Source organism: Anguilla rostrata, chromosome 10 (assembly GCF_018555375.3).
Source record: "Anguilla rostrata isolate EN2019 chromosome 10, ASM1855537v3, whole genome shotgun sequence".
NCBI lineage: Eukaryota > Metazoa > Chordata > Actinopteri > Anguilliformes > Anguillidae > Anguilla > Anguilla rostrata.
In genome coordinates this window covers 35,489,847-35,513,111 of record NC_057942.1, presented here as the reverse complement: position 1 = coordinate 35,513,111, position 23,265 = coordinate 35,489,847, and the positions used below count along the sequence as shown (strand labels likewise).

Here is a 23,265-nt window from a genome sequence, read left to right as displayed (position 1 = left end):
GTGATAATGCATCTCTTGCTGTTAGATACCTTGATTAAGAGTACCCCTGTAGTACCCCATCTGGGATGGGCCGTACTATTTAGAGATTGCGGTGTGCCAGCGGTGTGTGTGTGTGTGTGTGTGTGTGTGTGAGCACGTGGGCAGTCATTTTCAGACCAACACCGTGCGCAAAAAAGAGTGATACAACAAGAGAAATAACACATTTCTTTCGTCTGTCTGCTATGTTTTTCCCCCCCAAGTCCCAAGTAACAAACATTTGCTGAAATCTCATTGGGCCCCAGGAACTGTGGAAAACATCTCAAGGTGTGCCGTCTTATTTTTGCCCAGATTTGTTTTTCAGTACATGTTGAAAAATATTAAATAGGATGTGGTGGTGGTACAGCAGGACTCTCTAATATTAGAAGAGCAAACACTACAGACAGGTTATGAAATACTGAGCGAGTATGAACACATTCAGTACTGTACATTCCTGCTCCCATCCAGATAGCTTTAACCAATCACGACAGGAAATATAAACAACACGCTTCAATCCCGTAGCATCTTATTCAAGGGTGCTGAATCACCCATAAACAGCAAACTAGATAGAAGAAAGGGGACAGCACATCACTATTACCATCTACTCTTAATACGTTTTTAAATACATGAACATTTCAGAACTCAGCCCTCCTCAAATCATATTGAAAATAACCATTTATATGTTCCATAAATCTCATACAACGTTACATATCATCATAGGTCACTCTATGAATAACATAAAGGACCAGACACAGCCATGCATGTGCATGTTCCTCGTGCAATATGTGAAAGTTAGATTAAATGTTGTTAGGCTTATGGTTATGGTTAGTTGAGAATACAGCACCACTGATGTGCTGTGTATTTAAGAATGATTGTACAGTGGCAGATTATGACACGGTTGCCTGGTATTTTTTTTTCCACTATGGCAGCCTGGACACAACATGCAACCGCCCCAGACCTGCTCTATTTGCCTTTCTGTAGTTGTTGCTTATTGATTTTGGGACAGCGAGAGGCGATGAAATCTGACTGCGGCGGACAAACAGGAGTAAACACCCAGTGCTCGTCCGCTTGAAACCGTGCCCCTAATTCGCTACGGCTTTTTAAACAGGCCGAACGCTCTCCGGCTCACAGCTCTGGTTGTGATCAATCAGTCCCGCCGTTCAGTTCTGCTGGGCTGGAAAGTGACCTGTCCGTATGATGGAGTGGACGGGGGGGCAGGACGGGGTGGGGGGTGAGGGGGTGCTGCTTTAACATGGGGTCAGCACCCCCGCCCTCGTGACTGCGTCACCTCGCCCGACCTCGGGCACGCTCCCGTGAATTCAAAACACGCCTGATGAAAAGCACCCCCCCCCCCCCCCCCCGCCTCGCCTCGCCTCGCCCCGGCCCAGCTGCCCCCCAGGTGTTGATGGCTTCTCAGACGTGTTCGTGTCAAAGGCTGTTATGTCACTCACTGGCCCAAAGCCCCGCTGACATGTTTTCAAAACAGCATGGTCAGTGTCCTGACAAATAAAGAAACATATATATTCCTCTCGCGGATTACTGCCAAAAGAAAATAAGGGATTTTTTTTTTTTTTTGGATGGGTGCGGGTGGGGGGTGGGGCCAGATGGAAATAATAGGCTCGATAATAATAGGTTTCCTTTCTGGTTTTCCATTGTTTATGATCAAAATGCAACTGCAAAGTACATTTGGATGAGTATCTCTTAGTCTCAGCTGTAATGCACTGAACCACCTCATTTAGAAATGGAAACAAGATTACTGAGAAAAGAATTAACTGTGTAGGAGTTGATGAGGATCATCATCATTGAACTTTGCCCACATTCTCGCACATATAGGTTTTGTATGTCAAATTTAATACTGCATTTTCTGCACCACCTATCTATGATCTAGCCAATAGACAAAAGGCTTACCGATATCATCACTGACAGTGATTGATCGCACAAGCCAATTTCTTTGTCAATAAGGGTAAATCGTTCACGTTGACACAATCTCGTGTCTGACATTTTCTAATCTCGCGGTAGGAAATGTTACCAGAGGCAAAGCGATGGACCGTAGCAAACCGCACAAAACCATTCCAGCCCGCCGAAGTCCCGCTGCTCTGCGGACACAAAGGAAGAGGCATTTTCGGCGCGCCGCTGCGATTGGAAAAAGGCGTCCAGCAGGCGACTGGAAACCGAGCCGCGGGGGTGAGGGCGGCGGGCGGGCCCAGCGATTAACGGCTCAGCCGATCGGATCGGAGAACCGCGGACGGCGGGGGTTTCGCGTGGGGCGCGAAGCGGCCCCGGACGTAAACCCGCGAATCATGAGTGGCGCGGCCCGGGGGCCTTCTGAAGTGACGGACCACCACCGCTGGTTTTATTTTTTAAGGGGGGTGGGGGCGAAGGACGACTCCCATGAACGGGCTCCGGCGGCGGGAGACCCAGCTGCCGAGCCGTCGGATCGATTTTAATGGCGGGCAGCCGCGCCATTTTGAACCGCGGGTCTTCCGCTCTCTGCAGAGAGAGGGGGAGGGGAGGGGGGGTCTACATCAAAGACTCTGCTGTGAAACTGTGACACCTCCACAGGCCTAAGCCCCTTTTTGATCTTCACTGAAGCTTATCCTGGAGCGCTGTATGCAAATCACAATCGCTCCGTAACCTAAATAGGGAAAAAAAAATAAAGCACCATTTTCCATACGTTTCGGGTCCGGTGTCTTGAAAGCGGTCGGCCTCATTTGACATTCTTTCAGTGTGAAACAGTCTCCGTCTTTCATTCCCGTCCTTAAAGAACTGTAACATGGCTGCCCCGTGATGTTATTGACGTTGCGGCTGCAATAAGCCCCAACATCAAGTCAACTGCGCCATTTCCCGTCTCCTTCGATCGCCACTTACGCACCCCCTTTGTAAAAAGCCCAAACATTTTATTTCAAAATAAAACATCCCAAATATAACACACATTAACACACGCAATCACCCTGAATGGAGCGCTTATGTTAAGCGAGCTGGCGCTCTGGTGCCCCGCCCACCTCTTCATGCAGCCAATCGTCTGATACGCGCAGCTGCCCCGAACTCCGAGCGCGCCGTATATGGGCGTAGCGCGGGGACAAGCATCGTCGCGCTTCCGCCCGTTTAGTTCCAATTACGTTTCTGTGCCAGGAGGCCACGCCTCGCAAATGGCTAATAACATTTTGTGTACACAGATCTAAATATTAAAATAAATCATCCGGCCCCTTTTAATACCCAGCCAGATGGGGAGCTTTGTCCGATGCGCTCGGGATGCCCGATCCAAGCTGTCGGAACATCTATCTTGTCGCCGCGGTCACGGCTGCCGTTCGGGGCGGGGGGGGGGAGGTGGTGGAGATTTTGGGGGTGGGGAGGGGCAATGTGGGTCCCTCCCTGGCTTTGTTTGCGGTGGGGGCCATAGTGAATGATGGATGCCCCCCCGCTCTCCTGATGAAGTTCCTGGTATGTGCATCTCCGCTCAGGCAGAAAGGGGACGCATGCTTGGTTTCCCAGGGACACGGGCGGGCCCTATCCGCGCGCGCTTATTCGTAGCGGCTCCTGGCGATGCCTTTAACAGATGGGTCCTAATTCCCCAGCCTACGGGCCGCTTGTCTCCGGGCCAACGGGCCAAAGACGGTTAGGCTGCGCTTCTCCGTAGACGCTGAGCGTAAGCTATGCGCAGCCACAGTGATATACAATTTCCTTTCTTTCCCCCTACACCTTCCACTTCTACTTTTCATGTTAAAATAATATTCTCAAAGCCGCAGGAAAGGGGATGCCGATTACTTAAGAAAAAAGAAAGTAGTTGCCTGTCACGATTTCAATCCCCACTCCTTTTCCAAACAATTTATTTCAAGACTCATGTAAATAAGGGCTGCAGTAGCTCATTTAAAGAAAAAAAGAAAAGTGGTGCTACCCAGTCACTGTAATGTGAAGTGCGATTTGCTCGATACTGCAACTGTGGCACCGCGTAAGAAAGGACAAATCCCTTTGGAATCAGATGATTTAGGATATGATAATGCAGACAGAGGCACGCGCACGGCGAAGTTGGGGAAATGTAGCGGAAAGCTGACGCGGAGCGGAGCCAGCCGCCGTGGAGCCTCGGCCCCCGGCAGCCTGCCTGACTCTTGTACGGCCGGGCCCTATTGCCCCATGTAGATGTGGAGAGAGCGGCTCCGCGGGGTGATGAACACGCGCGTGGGTTGGGGTCTCCCCGCGGCGCAGACGGCGTTGAGGGTTAACACGGCTGACTGCGCTCGCCGTGCGCCCGCGGCTGAGGTGCTCCGCGGGGAGGTACGCCGCGACGTTCGCCGGGCCGCCGTTTTTCCCGCCGTCGCCCGGACGTCTGGGGATATCGGCCGGACCCCGGGGCAAAGTCATGCGACACAGACGCGGATCGGGGAACCGAGGGGTTGCTAAGAAACGTGCCTTCGCCTGTTTTTTCTTTCGTTTCCATTGACTGTTGCCGTTATGATTCCAAGCATGTATGTATCGGTCCGACACTGAGCTGAAAGAGCGAGGATACGAGTGCGCAAGGTCTGTGTGCGCAGAATAATCGCTGCTACTCCACAGTTCTTCTTCTTTTTTGTTTTTTCCAAAGCTTATCAAGCAGCACTGCAAGCTCTGCACGCTCATCGCAAGTTTAGAACTTTTTTTACAAAATATTATTAATGAATAAATCATTATTAAGCTACAAATATTTGACTGGATCCAGAGATGTCGTTACAAAACAGAAATTTTGTGGTCAGTTGACCACTCCCTTGGTTGATTTCGAGGTATTCTTTGGATCACTGCCCTGCTGAAAAAACCATTTGCAAGTTTGATCGTCCTGGCAAAAGGGCGCCAGAATTTTGGCCAAAAGTACATGCTTGCGGGAGCTCATGACTCCATTGACTATAGCAACAGCCTCAGGACATGTAGGTGCAAAACAACCCCATAGCATCAAACATTTACCACCATATTTCACTTTAGGTATGACATGTTTCTCAACATTTCTCTACCCCAGTGAAACAGGAAGGCCACGACAGCCCCTGATTCAGTTCCCTGATTACTGTTATTAACTTAAAAAGAAGCATGTTAATTAAAATAATTGTTTGAAGTATGAATAATTGACATCTTTTTGGGAAAAAAATATTACACCTTAAATAAAATGGGTCAATTGCAGGGTGCATTGCTGGAGTTTATTTATCAGATTTAAACCTGAAGTTTTAAGAAGAGGCATAAACCATAACTCCAGCTAAGCAGACTGCAATTGACCCCACGTTTCTCTGAGCAACTGCATTAATATAAATGAACATTATTTTGACATGCTATTTATATCATAACCAGTATTATAAAGTAAAAACTAGCCTTGCATGACAAATACTGATTAACTGACCAGCTGAAATAATCAAATTAGAGAAAAAGCGCTTTTTGAGTAATTATGGTTGTAATGCATCCTGCACTATATGATGGCATTGTGCAATTATGCGGTGAAATTTAGAACCTGTTGTACCTCTGCGGTAAATTGAAGTTGATTATCTAATTATCACATTGTTAATCATAAAACACTTTTAGAGCCATATTTAGAGCAAGCTGTATCCAGAGATTCTTTACACGCTGAAGAAGGCCTAAGAAGGCTTTTTGCTGAAATGTCTGTGGTTTGTTCCCCTGCTGCTTTAGAAAATAAATAGCTGAACGTGACTTTTTGCAGTCTTGTTGTGCAGCGAACCATTTCTGATATCCAGTGCAGATACACAGCTACACCACACAGCACTCGCTCATTCTGCCAAATTTAAAATTATGATGAAACTTAGTCAACTATTTAAGAGGGCTTTTCAAAACGAAGCAGTCTGCCTGGACTTTGCTGTGGAAAATGAAACGTGGTTCACTGAAATGACAGGATAATGCAGTTCATGCATCTGAAGTTAATGAGTCTACTTTCATTGGCAGTTAAAAACCATAGGAAGGACCGAAATGCTTTAGTTGTACAATCCAAATGCAACAATGAAGAAACTCTTGGCCCCTTTCCCTTCAACATGAGATCAGCTTCCTATCTTGAAGATAACTGCTTTGGATAGCCATTCAGATAAACTAAACCCCCCAAGAGTTGGAAATGATGTCATCAGCTGCAACCCTGTTGCTTACCGTCAGCTCTTGCCTCCTATGTTTGATTAGGTTTGCTCACAAACACATACTTCCCTTCTAAAACCATCTTGAACAAAGTAATTGTATCGTCGATGGCTGCTAGCTGCCATCTTACCCAGCTATGTACATGTTTACAATGCTGTTTTGCTTCTGACAGACCGACCTCTCGTCTGGAAATATACAGAGACGAGCCTTACATAAATTGTATTAAATGGGAATGGACTTGCAAGTAAGCTAGCTACCAGCTTAAATCAGTTATTAGCAAACCTGAGGGAAAAAAACCAAAGAAACTCAATGCTTGAGCTTAAGACTTGAAACTTAAGCTCATCTTTTAAGTTCTAAAATGTCTGTAAATGAAAAAACAAAGAAGCGACCTGCCAATCAAGAGCTAGCGCAATCCACTGTTAGGGGGCTAGCAGCCCTTCTTGATCAGGAGCCAAGCTGCTACCTGTTCAAAATGAGTGCACCTGTGCATGTTTTGTGCTTCTTTGATTTAGCCCACTGGTTCTCAGCCTTGGTCCTGGGGACCCATTGTGTACACAGATTTCCGTTCCCACCACAATTGCAATCTCAGAGTTTCAACAAGCTGTTCCACTTTCTTAATTAGGTGCTTTTCATGTTTAGAGGAATTATTTGCCCTCTTAAGCCACATTATGTCAGAAATTGCTAAGCATGCCATTGAGAATAAAATTCCCATTGTGCTTATTGTGCTATACTGCAAACAATTTTTTAAAAAGTAACTTTTTTATTTCACTGGTGAAATTAAAGTCTGAGGTGAATTGATAGGAGAACCTAATTAGGACCCTGCTTATTTGCCCCAGTCTTTAATTTGATTAGTTAAAAATGTGTTTTAACCTGTTCATGTAATCATTTACAATATAGCACAATGTGACTATGGAACTTTTATTTTTCATGGTGGATGCATAGCCATTTCAGACATAATGTGACTTGAGAGGGTAAATAATTCCTCTGAACATGAAAAGCACCTAATGGCCGTAAGAAAAATGAACAGCTTGTTAAAATTCTGGGATCGCAATTGTGGTTGGAACAAAAACCAGCATACACAGGGGTACTCCAGGTTGAGAACCACTCATTTAGGCTTTATCAGGACTCAGACAATAGCGGCCATTTTAATCGCAGAAGGTTGAAAGCTGCCAGGCTTCACCCAGCTTCTTAGCCTCCCTCCAGATGGGGTTCAGGCCTAGTCTTGCTGGGTAAAGCCAACAACAGGCCCTTCATACACGAGGCTACCTTGCACTGCATACAGCCGTCAGGAGTCTCACGGTGGAGGCTCATCGCATGGTTCCCCTGGGTCCGGTACACATGTGACCTCTACCACAGTGGTTCACAGTGCAAAAGGTCAACCCCAGCACAGCAAAGAAAGACTTCCATTCATTTACAAACAAGGTCACCATACAATAGCTCAGCAAATGTCTATGAATGGCCTTCAGGAAAGGGTCTCTGTGGAGCCCATGTTCTGGAGATCGATCGTGTCTGTGGACGGCTCGCTGATGATACATGATTTGGGTGCTCGGGGAGAGGTTCCTCAGCGTCGCTGAGGCCTTACGTGGACAATGTGTCACAACACCAACTTTGTTGAGCCGGAAGCCGTTCTTTGATCCCTGGAGTACACCTTGCTGGTTATTTAGTGGATCGGTCATCAAGTGAAGTGACATCACTCTCCTTGAAGGCCCCAGTTAGCACTCTACTTGTAAGAGAATGCACACACTTTTTATCTTCCGAACGTCCTCCAAAGCAGATCCCAGGGGATAGGTGGTCCATCCTGAGGTGGTGAAGGATATTCTGTCTAATTTCTGCACGTGGATGGCTGCCCTAGCACACAACCGGCATTTAGCATGGGTTTCATCCGCTTCCTCCCATTAAAGCTGTTCGTGCAAAGATTACAGAAACGACAGCGTGAGCCCCATTGATGGGGGTGGCCGTCCGTGGGGCGCAGTGGATTTGGACTGAGGATTTGCGAGAGATTCTCTTTAGCTCCCCCCGGGGGCCTGTGGCTCAGGGCCGACCCGCTGCGTGACTCACGGTGGTCGATCCGCCACACAGCTGCGTGCCCTTCAAGTTCAGCCGCAGGAAAAGGGGAAATGATCCTGTCTCGGCCTCAAAACGGTGACGCTGAGCAAGCTTCGCGCTATCGAGGGCGCCGCCGACGAAAGCTCTGCATGCTGGGAAAGTCGGACAGGTGCTGGCGTCGGTGTGGCACGAGGAGGTCGCGCCCGGTGTGGTGCGAAATGCCGGCTATCCCGCCACTCAAACGCTGACCGCGTTGACCTTTGACTGCATTCCTCTGTGCTGAGAGAGACTGGCTTTTGAGAAAGCTTCAGCCTCAAGTGGGGCCCACTGTCTGACCCTGCATGACTAATTCGCAATACTGCTGACCTCATGGGTAGGGAATGCTGATTGAAGTAATACCGGACAAATAGCTGAAATCGCATAGGTAACCACAAATCTATGAACAAGGCCAATGTGCTACATCCCATTTTCGGAGCAATCTTTAGAATGCAGTTTGCAAAAGAATACTTTGCTGGTACATATCAGCCACATACCCTTGAAGGAAATCACCAACAGATGAAACAGTTACTTCTATTTTGAATGCTATTCATGTTCACAGAACCAAGAACTTACAGCAGAACCACTGAACATACACTTCTGTGCCAAAAGTTTTTGCTGTTGTTTGAATATTTTGATGGTTGTACAGGTTTGCTACATTTTGTCACAGTGTCCAGCAACAACTATTGGCTAAAGCGCAACACATTTCAGTCAACATCAGCCTCCAGGAAACATAATCTTTATGTAACAGACCACAATCAATCTCTTCAGCTTGTATTGCTTTACTAGTCACATCACTGTAAACTTACATTCTGTTAGAGAAATGCACACAGAGGTGCTACCTACACTGGAGTCAGACAGGCCCTAATTCAGAGCCCATCTGAGGAACAGGTAGGCATCATGAGTTCCCATAATGCACATAATTCCACACTGGGCACTTCAATTCAAACTCAATAAAAATCTTCACACAAAGGTCATTCAAAGAAAAAAAAAGAAAAAAGTGGGGCAAACAGAGACAGATATGCTTCAGCTTTAAACAGCGTTTAAGGGAACCTGCACATATGTTAAATGACACGACGACAGCTCTGCTCACCCAGGGTGCGGAGGGCACGATCAGAGACAGGGTCAGGAGGTCGGAGCAGCACCGGTCCAGATCGCCGCTGCACCGCGCGGCCTGGTTCACCAGCCGGGTGTGGACCGAGGAAGGGAGCAGCCTCCGGGCCTGGTCGGAGGGGTGGGGCCCCGGGGCCAGGAGGAAGCCCAGGGTCTGCCTCATCCCGTGCAGGTGTTTAAACAGCTGGCTCAGCCGGGACTCCAGGGCACTCTGCGCAAACGCGGGGGGGTCGGGGGGTGAGAGGAAGACATCGACTGTCAGCATCGTCAGACAAGCCCAGCTCTTCACGGGTTGGAGGTCAAGGACCCCCCGGGGGAGGCCCCTGCACCTGCCTGCTAGCCCGGCGGCGCAGGGGCCAGTTTGAGCTTGCAGGACGCTCGTCAGGCCTATCTCCGGAGCAGGCCCCAGGTGTTTATTAAAGCCGAAAGAGCAGCTTGAGGTGGTGCGAAGAAAAATAAATACCCTGCGTGGGAGTGCTGTCCCACCAAAGAGCAGCTCCGGTCCTGACTTTAGCCTTCAAATATGAAAACAAGGATCAAACGGCCAGATCTGTCCGAGCCCCGTGAAAAGATCGGTTCGGGATGAGCAGTCTTGCACAGCTGCCACTGTGTTCCTCTCAGAGGGAATGCTCCTCAAGCTACGGCTAGCTACGGTTTCAGAGATTTCAACACTAACACATCCTATTTACATTTGCTTTGTCAATACGGCTTTTTGTGAACATTCCTGTTCAAACACATCAACAGATTTGGTGTGACTATGTGTAACACGTTTTTATTAATCAAAATTTTCCAGGTTAATTGAGCGCTACTTTTGAATTACTTCATACAATCTAAAGTTACCAGAATGATAATAAATCATGTTCTATTTTATTGATAATACAATGACTACCTGTAACTTTGAAAGCTATAAATTAATAGTTCAACATCATCAATGCTCATACTTGGGACAGAAAATGAAAGTTCATTGCATTAGTAAAGGTTCTCCTATTAAAATGAGTTTGTGAATAATGACCACTCAATATGATTCTAGAAGTATACATTAATTGCTCAATTCAGAGCCTTGATCTTTTCTGACCATATTTAGAATTTATATTTTTTATCTAAATTATTTTTGTGGAAATTTCAAATTCCAAACTGACGTACAATATTAGAAGTGTCACTTCTGGCACTTGTCGCTGAAAAAAATATGGGACTGAATGCCAACATTTCTCTGAAAAACAATGTCAAGGTGCATTTTGGCTGAATTAGCACACTTCACACCTTGTACCATCAAACAATGAATTTGCTTCCATCCTTTTGTAAATCATTTTGCTGCGGATTCGTTCTGCGTCCTCTTCCTGTTCTGCCTTGGCTCGTCCACGAAGATTCCATAAATATGGCCCACAGACACGCCGCTGAATCGCATTCTTATGGCCCAGGAACAAAGTGCTTCGCATGCTCCGATTTCCATGGACTTACGACCAATTTGTAGGATGGACGGCCAGTGCCTTGATTTAGAGCGCTTGACAACGGCTGGAACACGTTGGAGTGTGAAATTATTCCAGATGACATACCTCACCTCGGTGCTCACCATATCTAACAACCTTATAAGTACTAACAGCTTTTGGGGATGGGAATCCAAGACCAGGAGTTAGTCAGGCTGGCAGTATCAATCCCTCTCCTTTAAACTCCACAAAGTAGAGCTGTACCCATTCTGTTCTTTGAACCTTGAACTTCCCAAGAGCAGGGATCCTTGTTTTTAAATTTATGACAGCTTGTAAAATGATCTACCAACATTTATTTCTAGCAAGACAATTATATGGTGATGTATTTCTTCATACAGAGACCCCTATGGAGTACAGAAGCAGACTGTAAGGCTAAGCTATTTTAGCAACAGGAATGGTTAGAACTGATTGATTTGTCTTACAAATGTTGCAGGTAAAAATGAGCTATTTCATTTTATATAGAAGTTATAGCAGTATCATTATATAACATTATAGCCAAGGAGGTAATGACCATATTATTCAAAATAATATGCCTGGTTGGCATTCCTTTTTGTTACAATGCAACCTTCAACCTTCATCGAGTCACTTTTAAAAAACCCTTCACCCTGCGCTACAGTTTATCTTCCATCTATTTTGCATCAGAGCTTTAAAACTAGCTCATTATCATAAGATTAGGTATCAAGAATACAATTTTTGTAATTCAAAAAATGTAAGATGTTCTTTGCTGTTCTCATTGTGCACCTCAGCACCTGTTTCCATTTGGTCATTTTAGCAGAAGCGAAATGGTATGCCAGATTTTGCATAAATATGGGCATGCTATTATTACGCTCTCATTCATTACAGGTCGCCTTGGATACTGGTGTCTGGGAAGTTGCTTAATAGATAATAATAATAAAGGCCGTGCTGTAATGACCACCTCTGGCCCGCTCTGCTATCTCTAATTTGAACAGCGGCAGAGGCGGGGGGGGCTTGCCAAGGCTGATGATGGAAAGGTGCTTTAGCATTGGGGGGTGTACGGGTGGGGGGCGGTTGGAGGGGGGTGGGCGTGACATCAATCTCAGGCCTCGCCTCCGCTTCGCGGGATGCTTCCTCCCTGTCAGCGGCGCACATCAGAGGGGCGCAGACGAAAGACTAAACAAAAATCGGTAGGGAGAACCGCGCCGTCTGTTTCTGCCATCTGGGCGTTGGGCGGGACGGGAGCCTCTCTGTGAAGATTCGAAGGGGGGGGGGGGGGCGAAAATTCACGGGGCGAGCCTCGGAATCAACATGTGTTTCCCATAAGCGCGCCGTCCAAAAAATTCATCCCCGTCTCCTTTTCGCCATTTTCGTCTCTCTCGACGCAAAGCCTGGGCCTGAGACGCCGCCTACAAACGACCGACTGAGACGCCGCCTACAGACGACCGACTGAGATCGAGACTGCTCTCCTTCTGTCAAAATACTTTTCGTGCTGGAAAGGGGAAGACAACCAGAAAATTACTTTCATACGTTTACCAAAAAAAAAAAAAAATCCCAACAGAGAAAAGAGAATAATATTTCTGGGCAGGAGTACAAGGTGTTGTTGTAAATGGTAGGAGTGTTGCCTGGTTACCACTAAATGAAAGTGTTCAACCTTGTAACAACACAGACACAGCAGCAAACCAACCTTGACCTTTGAGAGTAACTGAAAGATTTATCTCTTTATCTCAGAACAAAAAGAGCCTTAAAAAAAATGGCAGCATTCTACATGAATCCGTACAAAGGATGCTTACCAAGGCTGTCCGTCCCCTAGCTGTCACATTGCACTGCATTGCTAGACAATGGCGTCACGTCATTGCCTTTCCAAGTACACAACGTGGTATCTGTCAATACTATATATTGTGCTCCTCAACACTGGTTAGCAGAACCCATCTGAAGAGCGCAGTAGGTGCCCCTCCTCCCCCTTCTGCGTCGAAGGAGAGAGGAGAGAAATTGGCCTGCCTGAACCCCATTTCGCGTGAGGTGATATTTAATTTCATAAGGCCAAATAACAGACACATCAGGGCATTAGCTATGAAGCATCTACTGAACCCCAGCAAATCAAATTCTGTTAAAGTAGAAGCCTATAATAACAGAAAAGGCCACGATTACACAATGTGTGATATATCTTCCACCCAGTGAATGAAAATCAGGTACAATACCAGTGAAACATCCCGTTGGATATAGTTTGTTTTTGTTTATATAAAAAGACGTTTGGCCTTTTTTTTTTTTTTTTTTGCTTTTGATACTGAAACCCTCCAAGGAACCATGCATTTTTAATTGTGTAAAATAAATATTTCCAATAAATACAAATTATCTAAAAAAAAATTTAAAAGAACGAATTAATCCAAATTAAAACAGACCAAAACTGCATACAGGTAAAATGAGTAAACTGCAACATCTATGGAAATTAAACATTACATGTTCAGTATATTACTTAGCAGAAGTGCACATTTAGAGAACCTTGCAATAAGATTAGTTTTCAGGTCAAACACTACCAGTGGAAAGTGATGGACATAATGACACATGCCTTTAACAATAAAACACCCAATCAATAAATCTTTCCACTCAATTTAGATTTGATAGAAGTCATGAAAAATATTTTTGCTTTGGTCTAAGCATTGAACTTCCAATAATTTACACTCTAGCTTAAAAAAAAAAAAAAAAAAAACCTGACCACTTGTCTATACTGTGGAGCGCACACTAATTCAATGGAGGATGATAAAATGCAGTCATAGATCACGCAGAAGCATTGTTCCTTCTATGCTGAAAGCTGATGGACTGCACCGCCCCCCCACCCCCCACCCAATTCGCTGGACGCTATGACATGTCCCCTGACAGACCACAGGGAGGGGAATATCCACTTTAAATTTAAATGGGTCCACGGGATTCCCCGTCGTCTTTTTTGTGCCAGAAGAAATGAGGCACGGTAGGTGAGCCTAAAGAAACACAGAATACACACTGAGAGAGGGTCAAACATTTCCTCCATCTACTCCCAGGCACAGGAAAAACTGAGCATGAACTGCCAACTGCTTTGTGATATTACCATAAAATCACACAGCAGTCTAGAGGAAATTAAACCAAATACATTCACGCCATGGTAATCATTTGTTGCATATACAGCAAATTTTGTTTAAATTTGATAAAGAAGTACCATATGGTATTCTATACAAACAAGCATTCTATTTACTGTTGATATCCCAAATTATAATGTTTTGTAATCATTTCAAATATGTGTATTTGATCTTACTAAGGATTCAACATATGAGATGGCAATGTTCCAAAAAAGCAGCAATTCCAAAGTTACATTATCTTTAAATTCTTTTTTCAAGTTGCCACCATTCCTCACAATGTAGCAATGTTTGGCATGCACCAAAAGGGAATATTTTTTATGTATTCTGATATTATAGCTCTAAGGTTATGTATCAAACACCATATGCATCTTTCAGAATAGATTAATACAATATTCATTGAAACCAATCTCAGTATTTGAAATTCTTTCCACAAAGGCGCATGAATAAAGCCTAATTACATATTCAGCTGAGAGAAGGAGATTATAAATGCAAACAAGAAACAAAATAATTCAGCTCCTTTAAAACCGAAAAGAAAAGAAAAGAAAAAAAAGCATTCTCTCCTCAAAGGAGCGTGAGTCTCTTGAAAATTTGGCAGATGTTTACGCCGCCTCGAGACGATTCAAGTTACCGAATGCCTCAAGGCTTTTAAGCAAGACACGGGTTTTGAGGGACGCCCCGAGAGATTCCACAAGAATACATTCTGGTGAAAATACAGTCGAATTTCTGCGAGATGTATACTGAATACTACTTCCCTTAGACACCGCTGAACACGGTGGCCAACGACTGAAAGGGATTCCTTTCCTACAGGCACATTCATGAATAAGTATGGAATAGTATTATTATTCTCTGATGTGATGTACAATGCACCATGTCGGCCAACCGCATATAGTACTGAGCTTCTCTAAAAAAAAAAATATTCAGGGCTTTCCTAATGGTATATTTTTGGCTTCATGAATGTTATGGAATACTACTATGGAATACAGATTGCTGTTATTCTATGACTTAATATATACTGCAACATGTACACCAGGGTTGCCCAACCCTGTTCCAGGAGATCTACCATCCTGTAGGTTGTCACTCCAGCTCTAACAAAGCACACATCATTCAGCAGCTAGCGATCTCATTGAGCTGCTAATTAGTAGAAACAGATATGCCAAATTAGGGTTGAAATGGAAACCTACAGGATGGTAGAACTAGATCGCTAGCTGTTGAATGAGGTGTGCTTTGTTAGGGTTGGAGTGAAATCCTACAGGGCGGCAGATCTCCAGGAACGGGATTGGTTACCACTGCTGTAAAGACTACACAGTATCTGTATCCGCCTTGAGGTGTGAAACAGACCTGGCGCGAGCAATCCCCTTCGATTCGCCTCGGAAGAGTGCCCACTGGCCCTTCAGGCAGCGAACAGCCGCTGGGCGGCTCACCTTGAAGAGAACAGTGGGTGTGGATTCAGTCCGTCAGGGGAAAAAACATTGATTGGCCCGAGCTGCAGCGATACCAGCTGCAGCAACTCAGAAAAGAATGATTATCACCATCACCAGGGGCAACCGTGCCTCCAGGAAAGCGTTCCTGAATCCAGGGGGGGCCCAAGGCCCCCTCTAATTACCCCACTGCCAGATGACAGCGTGCAACTGCTTTTTAATTGCCATTTTCCATCAAGAAAGACCAGGAAATACGTCAAATGGACCCTCCGATGTTCCTCCAACACACAAGTTCAGTGAAACACTGGATTGAGGCAATATATGACACGGATGCTCAGCTGTTTTTTCTCCCCCCTCCCTCATTGCAGAGTTTATGTTCTCTGCTGGACTGGGAACTGCATTCACCTGGCCCTGATTGAAAATCCAGCACACCTGTTGCCCTTCTCTCTCTCATGGTCAGTCTCTTTGAAGCTGGTACAGCTAGCAGGGTTTTTTTGTGTGTGCGGCTACAGCTGTGGGAAACTGGCGTTGTTTGACCACACACTTTTTTGTGTGGATGTTTCGGGTTTATTTTTGTTCGTTTTGCTTTAGTTTTAGGCAGGCAGGTTGGGGTATTTCCGGTCCGCCTTCCCATTGTGGGGAGGCCTGAATGCCCCCTCGTTTTTTTTATTTTCTGTCCAGTGTCCACTTATGAGTACTCCTACATATTTTGGGACAATGAAAGTCCTCAGTTTTGTTCTACTGGTTTTCTGTTTCTTGGTTTAAGTGGCATCATTGAATGCAGCAGCCACTGCTGCCCCTGAATCATTAAAATCCAGAAGGATGTGGGCCATAACACATGGTTGTCCAGAAAATATGATGTTCTGAATCTGTCTCTCAGGCAGATGGACATCAGCAAATGGCTTTGTAGTCGTTCGGTGTGAAGCGTGTAAAAATGGCAGCACATAACTACTTACGATTTCAACAAACATTTCCACAAGTGATGACACACAGGAGACTTGTATACAAAGCAAAGGCTGAGTCTGAAGGACCAGCTGCTCTTAAAACATGCCATCAAAGCTGGATCCCCCCCCCCCTCTTTTTGTTTTTGTAATCGCTCACAGGAAAATGAAATTCTTCCTCTACTTAGTAAAAAGAAGTAGCTGATCATTTCTCAAAGGTGGAAATGAGATCCATTTAAAATCTTCTAAACAAAAAGATATCTATAGTATTTTTTTTAGCATGCATTCAGAGCGTCAGAGACTGGCATCCTGGTGTCATTTCTGTACATGCAGATGGAATATCAAGCAATTGCTTCACTGTAAGAGAACAGAAAATGGCAACACATTTTCCAAATTCTGCCACTCCCTTAAAAATAAGTTGTTGACGTGCACGAGCGATGAGTGACTGAGTTCAAGTACAGACAGATGCTGACAGAACAGAAATATTACCCAGGGGACTGGTGATTAACTGGACTTACCACTTGCTGAAGGTTTAAGTTATTTGTCTTCCCATAGCAAAGATCCACCAGGGTGACTGGCTGCTTGACCAGGTTCCTCTTGGACATTATCCAAGGCATGGAGAGGTTCTCCACAGTCTTCACCTACAAGCACAAAAGGAAGAATGTAGAGCATCACTCTTAACCGACCTATTCTCTAACCATTCCATGTCCGTTTCAACCCACACAGTGCGCGTTTTCATTAGCATTTACCCAAATAAATGAAAACATCACCTTTAACAAAATAGAAACGAATTGGAATAGATATTCTGTAATTACTATAGCAGATCAATAGCATAGATGTATCTGAAAGATCGTAGAGTCTTGATTCTATTGTTTTGGAGCCTTCAACTAATCTGCAGCAAATGGTCATTTAGTTGCATAAACACATGTGAGGAAAATATTTAGGCAACAGTAAGGTCCCAAGATCATAATGCTTTTGTTATTATGTCTCAAGTACATTTTAGCCCAGAAGGCATTGCAAATTAGGAAAAAGACTCAATGTATCTGGAGCTTCTGTATCGTCTTGTGTTTTTTATTCTATTTATTTTTTTATTGGAGAATAACGAGAAGCCCTGTCGCATTAACTGTCTGTGCAAATGAACTCCGGGACCGCAAGTATCATTTCCATTTCAGAAATGCACGCAATATTAAACCCACAGGCAGGGGCAACAGCTGCAGGATTCTCCACAAGAGAATACATAGGCCATCAAAGCCAGATAAGTACAGATAATTTTTTAAAAATTTCCTATTCCTTTTGAACTGCACCTCAAACCAGACTCTGAACATGTTCTGAGCCGCACGCTGGACAACAACAGAGCTGACAACAGAACTAAGGGCGGCATTTCTCCGAGGACCGCCGTCCGTCGAAATTTAATTTTCAAATATGCCCTGGTTCCACTCACTGCTGACCTCAAATCATGTTAGCTCACATCAGCAAAGGAAACAGAATATAGGAGCTGACATTTCCCATATTGTTTCCTTTGAAGGTCTCAAAACTTTGATAACCTTCACCTGAGCTCATCTTTCTCTGAAATGAATGTTTGCTTCTTTAATGTGCCCATCCAATTTTCACTCTTTCCATTTCTGTGAATGTTATTCTTCCTGTTACACCCCCCCCACCACTGAGCAGTGAACTTCAGACAATGAAACTGAACAATTCCACGATGAGCCAAATACAACTGATGCATAATGAATTGATAAAATCGCATTCTGAACCAAATGTTTATTTAGAAATATGTGATCTTCATAGGCACTCTGTAGAGACCTTTAAAATGTGAAACAATAACTACGAGTATATATCACCACAAATCACTTACTGTAACATTTTTGTATCACACGATGTTGACTGATTTAGCCATAAGGTAATGAATATAAATATAACATATGTAATAGGGTGAAATATAATAGTTGCATCCTGCATTTATGTGGCAGTTAAAGCTTGCTTTCAATCCTCGTGTGGAATGTGAGCAGCCTTGGGGTCGAGAAGCCGCTCGTTCTGACCTTGGTTTTAAATCAGACAGCGTATTCATAATCAGGTAAATTATTTTCCACATGGTAGAAACAGCTGCAAAGCCATTACCGCAGTGTATGGGTCTCAATGCGTGTTCTCAGGTAATACTTGGCAGATTTGCAAACAGTTTTGATAAGGAAGACACATATTTGCTTTTAAACTAATTTTATAGCCCTGCACGATGTCTGCATGTAGAAAACGCCCTGGATTCAAAGCACCTCTACGCCAGCGAGCTCATTTATTTAGTTTACGCGGAGCCTGGAAACAACAGCCCGTTCGTCAAGATTATCCGTTTATGTGGCAAGCAGACCAGGGAAAGTGCAAAATAATGCAGAGTACTCCTCTCATATATGCAAATCCCTCCCAGGTTTTTTCCCCCCTTTTCTTCTGTTTTACAGCATTAGGTAGGCTGGTTTACTGGCTTGTTATTTTTTGAAAGGAATGCGCTCCGCTGTCTGGACGGGCTCTGTGACGGAGAGGAAATTTTCCGTGCGGCGCGATGAGCGCTTCTGACGCCTCAGGCGGCCCCGTTCTCCGCAGCCAGGCGGCTCGCATTTAAACCTAACAAGCCGGCAGGGATCGGGTTCGATTCAAACTCATCTGCGGGATTTAAAACTGCGGGTTTTGATTCAAACCCATCTTGGAGGGGTTAAAAATGTGGGTTTAGATTCAAATTTATCTCCTGGGTTTAAAACTGCGGGTATGGATTCAAACCCATCTTGGGGGGTTTAAAACTATAGGTTTAGATTGAAACCAATGTTGGGGGGGTTAAAACTGTAAGTTTAGATTAAAACCCATATTGGGGGGTTTATAACTGTAGATTTACATTTAAACCCATCCTGGGGGGTGTAAAAGTGTGGGTTTAGATTCAAACCCATTTTTCGGGTAAAATGCTGCCATCTGAACAGAGCAGCTTGAATGCTGGCTGCCAAGAGATGATGCCGGAGCAAAAGCTTCTGGAGCATTTCAGCATGGCGAGGCCCGACACTGATAATTCTGAGACTGAGATTCTGGCCAGTGCCACGCGCGGTACTTGGCTCATTAGCGATGAATGACCACACGTCCAAGTTACTGTATGAGGTCTCCACAGGTCTCTGATTCTCATCCAACTATCTTTGGCCTTAATTTCAATTGATGTTCCAATTGTGCACCAAAGCACAGAGCTGAATCAGACTTTTCACCTCAACCGCGGGAACTACTGAAATGCAGAGCGATTTAATGATTTGATATGCCCTAGGTGGATAATATCAAAACCACTTTGCATATAATTTTCAGGAAAATCTCAAAATGATTTGGCCTACTGTGCACATGTTAACTTGACACAAGAAGGGAGAAATTGCTCACAACTCATAACATCATCAAGCACAGACAACTCTTTATCAATGCATTCAATGCAGACAAATTTCCCTCACATAGATTTGTTGCTTCAATTTTTTGCTTCGAGTTTCAATATATGATAAATACAGATTACTCAAGGTCAGGGATTCATAGCAAATGTTTAGAAACTGTGCCTCCTCATAACCAGCTTGTCGCAAAGCCAGTCATGCACACCCAAAATATTTACACAAACCCAGTCGTATGCCAAGCTGCAAACATGCAATTCCATTTGTTTCCCTTCAATTTCACGTTTCTGCACAAAGTAAAGGTTCGCTTGTCTGATTTTTAATGCTCAGAGTGGTGCCGCTGTGCTCACCAGGATCTATGTCAATTACGTGCTCATTGATTGTTGTTTTTATGCACCGTGTAAAAGGCACTCATTTTATACGACAGTGTGGTGTGGGGATGGCTGGTTTAAGCAGCCACACCTGCCCTGGGTCAAGCTAATTAGACCTGGCCAATTGGATAATTGGTGAAGAATTAGATAATTGGCCAGGCTAATTGGACCCAGGAACAGGAGTGGCTGCACCTGTGCGTAGTGAGGTAATCACTGCGCACAGGTTAAATCTGCCATCCCCACCCACACCAGGGAGCTCTCTGTCATGACAGGGTTTTTACATCTGCTCATTTGGCTGTTACCATCTTGCCAAACCCTCGTGGAATAAACGTGGACTGTTTTAACATCTTCTCCCTGTGTCTCTGTGCTGGAGGGCCCCAAAGAAAGCCACTTCGGTGGCCTGTGGCAGGCGTGTTTGCCACAGTGGCGCCCAACGTGGGGCTCCTCCGGCACAGCAAAGAGGCACAGGAGGGCCAGCCAGGAAGCACACTGGACGAGGGGCGGCTGAGGTGTTCCCGACAGGGCTTCGGGCGGATCCTCCGGGCCAAGAATGGGGAGCGGAAGATGACCAGGGAGGGGAAGGAGGCAATCCTCAGCTGGGACGCTGAGGAGCTGCACCTGGCCGAGGAGGCAGGTCAGCGACGGGCGGTGCACGAGAGGTGGTCGCGCCGTGAGCTGGACTTGGCCGGGAAGGCGGGTCAGCCACGGGCGGCGCACGAGCGGTGGCCGCGCCGTTTTGCTTCCTTTCTCGTCCGTTTGGTCGTTTTCAGTTCTTTGTTTTGGCCTGGTTGGTTTGCCCGGAGCCCATGAGGGGATAAGCCTGCAGCCGCCCGCCAGCAGAGCCGACTGGCGGCCACCACAGCCACGAGGGTTCCTGATCCCCAGCACCACAAGGCCAGTCCACCAGCCCACCAGCCCAGCCACCCCACCACAGCCCCTGGAACAGCCCAAGCCGGTGACGCCCCCACCAGCCAGCAGAGCAGCCCAGGACTTCCCGTGCTCCAGGAGGGAGGAGGAAGAAGGGCTGCCTTGTCGTCAGAAGGAGGGGCACAGCATGTACTGGACTGTTCCGGGGCCACCCACCCTGAGGGGGGGGGGGGGGTAGGCTTCGGCCAGTGATTCTCCCTGGCCTCAGTTTGGCGTTGGGGGTATGTGGTGTGGGGATGGCTGGTTTAAGCAGCCACACCTGCCCTGGGTCAAGTTAATTAGACCTGGCCAATTGGATAATTGGTGAAGAATTAGATAATTGGCCAGGCTAATTGGACCCAGGAACAGGAGTGGCTGCACCTGTGCGTAGTGAGGTAATCACTGCGCACAGGTTAAATCTGCCATCCCCACCCACACCAGGAGCTCTCTGTCATGACAGGGTTTAACATCTGCTCATTTGGCGTTACCATCTTGCCAAACCCTTGTGGAATAAATGTGGACTGTTTCAACATCATCTCCCTGTGTCTCTGTGCTGGAGGGCCCCAAAGAAAGCCACTTCGGTGGCCTGTGGCAGGCGTGTTTGCCACAGACAGACTGAGATGTTTACAACCAGTCAGGTGCTCCCCAGTTTCACTAGCACAAAGTGATATTTATTTTTATTTTGGAGACATTGCCACATCTTTCGCATTGGGAATTCTGGGCCCGGTGAAGGATCTGACGTCAAGCTGTGGTTTCTGACTCTTTTCATGTTGGCCATATGGCAAAGAGGGATGTTGACTCTATGGTTTTGTAAACAGCATGTGGATTTACTTTCGCCCTATGGTTCATCTAAATGCCACGTTTACCAGGATAAGAAGGACAAACAGAAGATTGGATTAACGCTCTAAGCTAAGGCAAAGGCGCTTCATCTGGTGATTAAACTTCTCAGCGGGCTTGCAGTGCGATTTAAGAGGCGACACCCTAAGGTAATCCCAGAAATCGCACAGCGAGAGAAAGCACGTTCTTCTCAAAAGTGCACGCTGGTAGTCTTTGACACTCGCGCAGGTGCGAGTGAACTTGGCATCGAGTCGTGAAAGAGAGGGGGAGGAGCATCACTCCAGTTTGGTTGCGTCTGTACCCCCCGGCGGGTTGGGTGACAGATGACGGATTGACTGGTACGGAAGCCCTCTTCATGCGCTCGCGGCGCGGGAGCCAAAGACCGCCATCTGCCGCATACCTCTGATCTGCGCTTGGAGCGCTCGCCGCTCCAGAGACCCGCTTTCCAGGCGCCCCATTTCCCAGCAGGCACTGGGGCAGCTGGGAAGCCTTCAACCAGCCTTCTCTTACGGCTGGTGTTTTGATGCCACCTGGCAGCTACAACCCAAGCATTTCATTTGCATGAAAACGAAGAAAAAGAAGTCTGAAGAAAAAGTCTAAGAAAAAAACTCTTGAAGGAGACGCGTATGTGTCATACAATTGTCCTACTTATCTGCAGGTCTTTTTTGTAAACAGCACTGAAGTGAGTCAGATCCACGTTTGTTTTTAGTAGCAAATCCACTGAGCACTGAGAACACGGCAGTTTCTGGAACGCCTGCACCCACTTATCTTATCTACTGCAGTGAAAAGACTATAAAAGAAACTTTAAACTGTTGAAACCGTTTTCCCCGCAGAGGAATCATTCAAGTAGCTGACGTTTCGATGAAAGGGGAAAATGAGCCGAGACGTAACGCCTAATGATATAACGAGTTTTATCGGCACGCAAATAACGCAAGCGAAAGGAGCAACCTGAACAACTAAAGAGAAAAAAAGATTTATGTGTGAAAAATGTAAAACATAAAAGGAAGAATTCCTATTACATTTTCAGGCAGCCTCCTTGAACTTTATTTAGGAGACTTAGTTCTTGTTTTGACAAGTGAACAATGAGCTTCATAAAACAAAAAGGTTGAGAACATCTGTTGCGTACATGTCTAGCCGTTTCTTGGCAAGGGAAATATGCTTCTGAACAATGAAGATTTACTATTTATACGGCAACAAGATGAAAACACAACAGATAAATCCAACGGACTGCATCTCTAAGCCTTCACACTGCTCTGCAAGGCACTGAGCCAGTCGGACAGATCTTCACAATGCGTGCATTGAAAATTACACATGAATCCGTAAATATTAAAGCTATAAGTAGGAGTTTTCTCTTACATATTCTTCCTTCGTCCTTGTAATGCACATATCTGAACACTTATTATAGATGTTAAACTGAAGAATGCCAATTTTTTATTTATTTTTTAAAATTTTGCTTGTTCCCATCAGTCGTTCACGGTAAATTAATAGCTTGAAATGTCACTGAATATTTTCATTAGTTACCTTTCAATGTTTTGTGTAAAAGCAACC

General features: G+C 45.5%; 1 protein-coding gene across 2 annotated transcripts in view; it reads right to left on the bottom strand.

Annotated features, from left to right (window-relative positions):
- The window catches only part of LOC135233320 (uncharacterized), a 71,105-nt gene that overhangs the window by 17,966 nt on the left and 29,874 nt on the right, over window positions 1-23,265 (bottom strand). For both annotated transcript variants that reach the window (XM_064296739.1, XM_064296740.1), the window contains 2 exons: window positions 16,730-16,852; window positions 9,281-9,511 (listed from right to left, as the gene is read on the bottom strand). In XM_064296739.1, coding sequence (XP_064152809.1) covers window positions 9,281-9,511; window positions 16,730-16,852 — 354 coding nt within the window. The remainder of the gene's footprint in view (window positions 1-9,280; window positions 9,512-16,729; window positions 16,853-23,265) is intronic.